Here is a 7,976-nt window from a genome sequence, read left to right on the forward strand (position 1 = left end):
AGAGAAGGGTGATCAGTGGAGTGCCTCAGGAATTTGTTCTGGGCCTGTTTGGGATGTGGTGTTACCTTCATCCTTCTTCAGAGGGCAGTGTAAACGCTGGGGGGATGTGTCCCTACCTTTTATCCTTCTACAGAAAGTGGTGTAAGCCTGGAGGGAGGAGATGTGTTGCTTTTATAGTGCTATACACCTACTTGCTTTCTCTGTTTGATGCATTTATAGAGCACATGGAGTAACCATATTCATTTCTGCCTTCTCAGTGCAACGTAGATCCAAATACTGGGGAACCCCAGGATGAATTAACCCCCGAGGCTGTCCAGTTCTGTCAGCAGCTGGGCAGCAGGGCCACGCGTGTGTCTGAAGTGATTACCTCTGAAGACCCAGCTGTCTATAAAGCCATCCAGGAGGGAATAGAACGAGTGAACAGAAGGGCTGTGTCCAACGCCCACAGGGTGCAGAAATGGACCATCCTGAGCAAGGACTTCTCCATTTATGGAGGAGAGCTAAGTGAGTGTGTACTCTTTCTCTATGCTCAGGGGAGAAATAAGTGAGTGCTCACTGTGCCTCAGGGACTCTCCATGATCAGAGGGCAGTGAGATGAGTGCTCACTGTGTCTCAGGGGCTTTCTATAGTGGGGTGAGATAGATGAGTATTCAGTTTGTCTCTGTGATTTTCCATACCTGGGGGACCTAATTAAGTGGTCACTCTGTCTCTGGGACTATTCATACCTGTGGGAACTAGACAATTGATTAGAGGGCCTCAGAAACTCTCCATGGTCAGAGTGGAATTACGTGAGTGCTCACTGTGGCTCATGGACACTCAAAGGGTTGTTAGGTGAGTCCTCAATGTGCTTCTGATTGTATACAGTATAGACAAAATGAGTATTGTGAGTGTTTGTATACAGTATGGAAGAGGATTATTTTGGGTGACTATATACAGTATGGATGCGATGAGTATTGAGTGATTGTATACAGTATGGATGAGATTATTTTTGCTGACTGTATACAGTATGAACGAGTATTAAGTAACTGTATACAGTATGGATGAGATTATTTTTGCTGACTGTATACAGTATGAACGAGTATTAAGTAACTGTATACAGTATGGATGAGATTATTTTTGCTGACTGTATACAGTATGAATGAGTATTAAGTAATTGTATACAGTATGGATGAGATTATTTTTGGTGCTTGTGTACAGTATGGAGGGGCTGAGTAGTGAGTGATTATATATAGTATGGATGAGATTTTTGATGACTGTTTACCTTATGGATGAGTATTGGGTGATTGTATACAGTATGGATGAGATGATTGAGTGATTTATACAGTATGGATGAGATTATTTTTGCTGACTGTATACAGTATGAATGAGTATTAAGTAACTGTATACAGTATGGATGAGATTATTTTTGCTGACTGTATACAGTATGAATGAGTATTAAGTAACTGTATACAGTATGGATGAGATTATTTTTGGTGCTTGTGTACAGTATGGAGGGGATGAGTAGTGAGTGATTATATATAGTATGGATGAGATTTTTGATGACTGTTTACCTTATGGATGAGTATTGGGTGATTGTATACAGTATGGATGAGATGATTGAGTGATTTATACAGTATGGATGAGATTATTTTTACTGACTGTATACAATATGAATGAGTATTAAGTAACTGTATACAGTGTGGATGAGATTATTTTGGGTGACTGTATACAGTATGGATGAGTATTGAATGAATGTATACAGTATGGATGAGATGATTGTTTGGGTGCTTTAATACTATGTTGTTACTTGCTGTCTATGGCTAGGAAGAGAGAAAGAGGGTATTTTACTGCTAACTTCAGAACTTCTCTTCCGCAGTCCTAAAGTTATCCAACTGTGGGGGTCATTTATCAAAGTGCTATATGGCATTTTGACATGCAAAAAACACCTTTAATGCATACAAAAGCTTGTAGGGGTTAGGGCCCACTTTGACATTCAACATGAGACGTACGAACAGAACAGTGCTCTCTTGTGAAGATTTGATGGCCTTTGGAGTGAGGAAACTCAGCCAAAGATGAGATTTGTGCAATGTTCTCTCAACCTAGCTTGATGTTACCCAGGAAGATAGTCCATTAAGCTAGGTTGAGAGAACATTGCACAAATCTCATCTTTGGCTGAGTTTCCTCACTCCAAAGGCCATCAAATCTTCACAAGAGAGCACTGTTCTGTTCGTACGTCTCACTCTGAATGTCAAAGTGGCCCCTAACCCCCTACACTAACACCTAAACCTCACCTCCAGTTTCTAGGTGGGCTTCCTATACAGATATAAATACCTATCTAGTGTGCAGCCATTATGGTTAGTGTCTCTCTCTCTCTCTCCCTCTCCCCCTCCCTCCCATTGCTAAGTGTGAAAACTTATCACAATTTGCACAAAGATAGTGCTTTGCAATAAACTGCCTATTACCATAAAACACACCCCTTTTCCTATCACATGCAATATTTAGTGCATTTTGATAAAGCCAGGTAACACTGAAAATTTAGCCAGAAAACCAGCTCCACCTCTAACTGATGACTTATGACCAAAAAATATAAAGAGGTGAGGGGTTAACTAGTAACCTATATATATATATATATATATATATATATAAGTCATATCTTTCTATATTGTCATTATTGAGACAGTATCAGAGACATAGGTGCAAGGATTTTAATTCAATGTCTCTTGCCTGCAACGGGCTTCAAACAGTATCAGTATTTAAACACCACAGATTCAAATCATACACTGTACCTCTTTCAATCACACTATCAAAAGTTTTATTCATAAAACTATCAAAATATGCCAAGAAAACAATACATTTCACTACCTCCTGTCAAAAAATGCTTGGAATCAAAGATAGACAAACGACTGCCGAGCAAACTTGGTAGATTCACCGGCTTTTCTTGAAAACGTCACCCACTCAACATGGCCCATGTTTGGGCGTAAAAATGCGGCTTTCTCAGGAGCGAAGCCTTCCCTTGCAATAATGATAACTCTTTAATGAACTCCTGAGAAAGGCATATTTTTGTGCCGAATCATGGGCCATGTGATGGTACCTGATCTGAATCCGTGGAATGATATCGGACAAGATATCGCCATTCCTTCCATTCTGCGGTAATCCAGTATTTCCTGCAGGTTCAGACTCTTCACGATTCCGCCTCTGGGATAGATCACGACTATATTGTATTGGGCAATTGATCCATTTGGATGGAACATTACTTACCTTCTCGGAAATAAAGTCTTCTTATGGCCTAGCAGCTACAGACTATTTCCAACATCTCCAAGCCAGACATTATTTGCGTTCTCTGGGCTCTCCCACCTTTTTGGATGCTAAATGGCAATTACTAAAGACATGGTTTGACTTGGACAACCCCCAGAAAAGATCTATTTCTTATTTATATAAACAGTTGGAAGATATACATAATAGATGGTTTTTAGAAGAGGTTCAGATCAAATGACAGAGAGAACTTAGATATCCAATTCCAGTTACATCGTTAAAGACTGCCTTCATTATGACAAAGAAAATTACAAGCAACTCAATACTTCGAGAAACCAGATACAAAATCATCTACAGAATGTACATTTCTCAACATCAAGCGTTCAGAGCTGGGTTTTCTGTGACCGACTTGTATCTTAAATGCAATAAGGTCGAGGCGCATTTAGGACATGCCCTCTGGTGCTGTCCTGTAATTCAAGTTTTCTGGAAAAAAAAATGTTCCGATCTACAAGTGATGTTGTGGGCTTTAAAATCCCATTTTCACCACTGGTCGGCTCTTTTTGGTATTTTTCCAAGGTCCTTCAGGGGAAAAAAAAAAGTCAGGCACTCTGGATTCCTAAAGTTTACTTGCTAGCTTGTAAAGCTATAGTGGTTGCCTGGAGGAAATCAGAAAGTCCTTCCCTTGTATACTGGCGTTCGTCTATTATCGAACCTACTAACTTTGGAAACATTAGCCAGTAATCATCTGCCAATCCGAACCAGGAGAGCTAAAAATGCAATCTGGCTTCCATTCGTACAAACTCTGCCGCATGACTCGCAAAGTCTCTTTTATTTATTTTATTTATTTATTTAAATTTCTTATATACCGGCATTCGCGATGGGAGTCGCATCATGCCGGTTCGAACTGATGTCTGATATTTAGATTTCATGGGGTTTTTGTATAAACATATATTTTGATGGAATAATGGGACTGCAGGATTTCCCTTTGGTGCAAGGGGTGGGAGAAGTGGCCTCAAATAGGGGTAGTGGATTAGAAAGAATGACCATAAGAGGTTTCTAATTGTATACCTTATATGTTATACTTTAATGATATCCATTGTTATATTTATAAACAATAAAACATAGATTTACCATAAAATCTTTTCTATCCCGTCGCTAAGTTATATAGCATCGCAACGGTTTACATAAATTAATTTAGGTGGATGCGTACGCTAGAACGTTCCAACAGGCGCCAAAAAGGTTCGGTTACAATACATCGTAAAAGACAACCGATTGTTTAGTGTCTCTGATACCGTCTCCTTCCTTAATAATGACAATATACTAAGATATGTCTTCTTTAGATATATATATACATTGGTTATTATTTAACCCCTGCGCCTTTTTGTAGTTTTTGGCCGTTTATCCAGGCAGGTGTTGCTCCTGCGCTCATTTCAGACTTAGCCAAGTGGCGGGATTTGAAGTTTGTGCTGTGCTGACTGGCCTCGAGATAGTCGGGCGACGGGAGAGGGGACAGGGCGCTCCGGAGCGCAGCTGGTAAATCCCGTTTTCAGTATTATCCAGCTAAAGTAGCAGCGGGTGTGATAATCTGCCCTCGGCACACAGTCGAGTGCACATTTTACTGCCGAGGCAGCAAAGATTTTGCAGACAGAAAGACTTGTGCTTAGTGCTGTAGTTACATTGCTTTGCATCCTCGCATGAAAATCTCATGCTCACCCCCTCTCCTCCATCGCGGGGAAGGTGAGTCGGCGTCACTTGTGTTTTCTTAGCGCTGGAAACGTAACTCCTGGTCCAAGCTGGAGTAAAGGTTCCAGGGCTAATATTATCAGTCTAGGGGTGGGAGCTGGAGTTTCGGGCACATGAATCCTGAGTACTGCTCCTGGCACGCTGGTTAAGAACAGGAGTTAGGAGTGCAAGGGCTATGCTCTTAACTCTTTGCATCCAGCTGTGTGCAGGGCACGTGATTTGTGCGCATAAACCATGTTTCGCTGGGGGCATATATTGTGCTGTGTACACTTTCTGGTTTGGGCGTGGTTTTTTTTCTAACTCCTGAGGCATTAGCATAGCATTCGCTTACTGCAGCAGGAGTTTAAAAACAACGAGCTTGCATATTAGGAAACTGCGCAGTGAATTTCCGTGCAGGATTTTAACGTTCAGCTTTTTTGCGCTGGCCCCATGGCTGGCTAAGTTTAGGATGGGCTGACGAGCAGGGTTAAAGTTATCCGGATACATTGATGTGGCTTATTTATTTATGTAAATGTTTTCTATACCCTCACACTGAGTTTCGCAGCTGCACCGCTGAATATCCCAGAGATCAATGTGCTGGCCAGAGCGGAGCCTGGCAGGTTTCCTCATCCCCTGGGGAAGGGATTTTGGGCTGTACAGAGGGAGTGATCTGCTCCGGCTGTGGGACTCATGAAGGGAAGGTCCTTGCCACAGCTCTGGGGATCTTCCCGGCGCCCCCGCTGATCTTCTCTCGTCCTCTCCCTGCAGGTCTAACCATGAAACTGAAGCGCGCTGTCGTCCTGCAGCTGTACCAGGATAAGATCGACGCTTTCTACAAGTTGTGATGATTTCTTTCTGGGAAGTCTGAAAAGGAAGATTTTGGTTTGGTTTTTTTTTGCGATATTTCACAGATGTGGGAGCAGCAGGGAAGTAAGCAGCTGTATTTGTGCTTCGTGCACGAACTGTGCCTCTTCGGTGGCTCTGGGTCTTATCACCAGCCTGGGGGCTCGTGTATAGGCCATTGCTCTATAACGCTAGACTGTGCTCCAACACTTTTACCTTCCTGTAACATGAAGAGGGCAACCCCAAGTTGCTTTCAGAGGGGCAGGAAAAGCCACAATAAGTGTGAAATGCCCTTTTCTGGGTCCATCTCATGTCTGCGCTGCTTGGCTGACAAAGGACACTCCTGATATTAACGCAGCCCCCTGCTAGCAAACAGGCAGAGCAGCTTCAGCGGCCCGGCTACTGTAGCTCAGGGCAAAGTCACGATGGGGCATTGGGGACACAGGTGCGCTAGCCAGAAAAGCACACACAAGAGAAAACATTTGTGCAAAATGATCCTAGGGGCTACATTTTCAAGTACCCAGTTCCCTCCAAACTCTAAAGTTAGACACACAAAGCGTGGAGTGAATTTTCAGAGTACCGCTAGCTGTCCAGTTTTGGTGTTGAGAATTCCTCCAGTTAAGGGCCGGGCACGCTAAACCAGTCTGGGAGGAGAGATTCTGACACACAGCCGAGTGCTCCAAAAACCGCTGACGGTTATTTAGACTAGAAAATGTCATTTAAAACAAAAGGTTGACCGATGCCAGCTCTTTTTCACACAGCGGCCCATCCCACAGGTTCCAGCTGAAATATTGCACTGCGTGCGTTCTGCGTCCTGCGCGGCCTCCGATGGAATGAGCAGCGCGCAGGTCAGGCGCGGCAGAGGAGACGAGGCTGCAGCAACTGAGTGGACCTCACGGAAGGCGGACGGGGACCCAGTTCAGGGAATAAAGCCGCTGGTCACCTGAACGTGCTTTTCCTGGCACAGGGTGATGGCTAATGCTGGCATTGCTGGGTTTAGTTTATCCAAAGGCAACTGCAAGCATTTTCTGTACATTCTTCAGTGCATCACCTTGAACTTATCCACATTAAATTTCATCTGCCATTTGGATGCCCAATTTTCCAGTCCCACAAGGTCCTCCTGCAATTTATCACAATCTGCTTGGGATTTAACCACTCTGAATACTTCTGTCATCTGCAAATTTGATCTCCGTCGTCATTCCCCTTTCCAGATCATTTATAAATATATTAAAAAGCATCAGTGCAAGTACAGATCCCTGAGGCACTCCACTGTTTACCTCTCTCCAGACAGAAAACTACTTAATACTACTGTTTCCTGGCTTTTATCCAGTTTCCAATCCACAAACGTACATTGCCTCTTATCCCATGAAATCATTTTTTTACAAGTTTCTCATGGAGGTCTTTGTCAAACGCCTTCTGAAAATCCAAATACACCACAACTGTCAGCTCATCTTTACCCAGATGTTTATTATTAACCCCTTTAAAAACATGTAGCAGATTTGTGAGGCAAGACGTCCCTTGGGTAAATCCATGCTGGCTGTGTCCCATTAAACCATGTCTTTCCATATGTTCTGTGATTTTGTTCTTTAGAATAGCTTCCACAATGTTTCTTAGCACTGAAGTCAGGCTCACTGGTGTATAATTTCCCAGATCACATCTGGAGCCATTTTTAAATATCAGGGTTACATTTGCCACCTCCAGTCTTCAGGTACAATGGATGATTTTAATGATAATTTACAAATTACTAATAAAAGATCTAAAATTTCATTTCAGAACTTTAGGATATATAGTATCTGTGCCGGTCATTTGCTATTCTTCAGTTTGTCAATCAGGTTCACCGTAATTTGGTTCAGTTCATCTGAATCATCACCCTTGAACGCGTATAGGAAAATTGGTCAGGTGCAGCAGAGGAGAACAAGGCTGCAGCAACTGAGTGGACCTCACGGAAGGCGGACGGGGACCCACTCCAGGGAATAAAGCCGCTGGTCACCTGAACGTGCTTTCCTGGCGCAGGGTGACAGATAATGCTGTCATTGCTGGGTTTAGTTTGTCCAAAGGCCACTGCAGGCATTTTGAGTATTCAGCATGAAAAGCTGTCAGCCTGCCTCTGCTGCCCCAGCACTGCAGGGATGGACCCAGAAAACAAGGCCGAGAGGTAAACAAAAGAAGGGGACAGATCT

At 43.1% G+C, this 7,976-nt stretch overlaps 1 protein-coding gene across 1 annotated transcript in view; it reads left to right on the plus strand.

The window, feature by feature from the left end:
* The window catches only part of LOC115079516 (long-chain-fatty-acid--CoA ligase ACSBG2-like), a 133,283-nt gene extending 126,318 nt beyond the window's left edge, over positions 1-6,965 (plus strand). The window contains exons 14-15 of the mRNA XM_029583161.1: positions 258-504; positions 5,722-6,965. Coding sequence (XP_029439021.1) covers positions 258-504; positions 5,722-5,798 — 324 coding nt within the window. The 3' untranslated portion in view covers positions 5,799-6,965. The remainder of the gene's footprint in view (positions 1-257; positions 505-5,721) is intronic.
* Positions 6,966-7,976: the final 1,011 nt, after the last annotated feature.

The sequence above is a fragment of the Rhinatrema bivittatum genome, chromosome 1 (genome assembly GCF_901001135.1).
Source record: "Rhinatrema bivittatum chromosome 1, aRhiBiv1.1, whole genome shotgun sequence".
In the NCBI taxonomy this organism is placed as follows: domain Eukaryota; kingdom Metazoa; phylum Chordata; class Amphibia; order Gymnophiona; family Rhinatrematidae; genus Rhinatrema; species Rhinatrema bivittatum.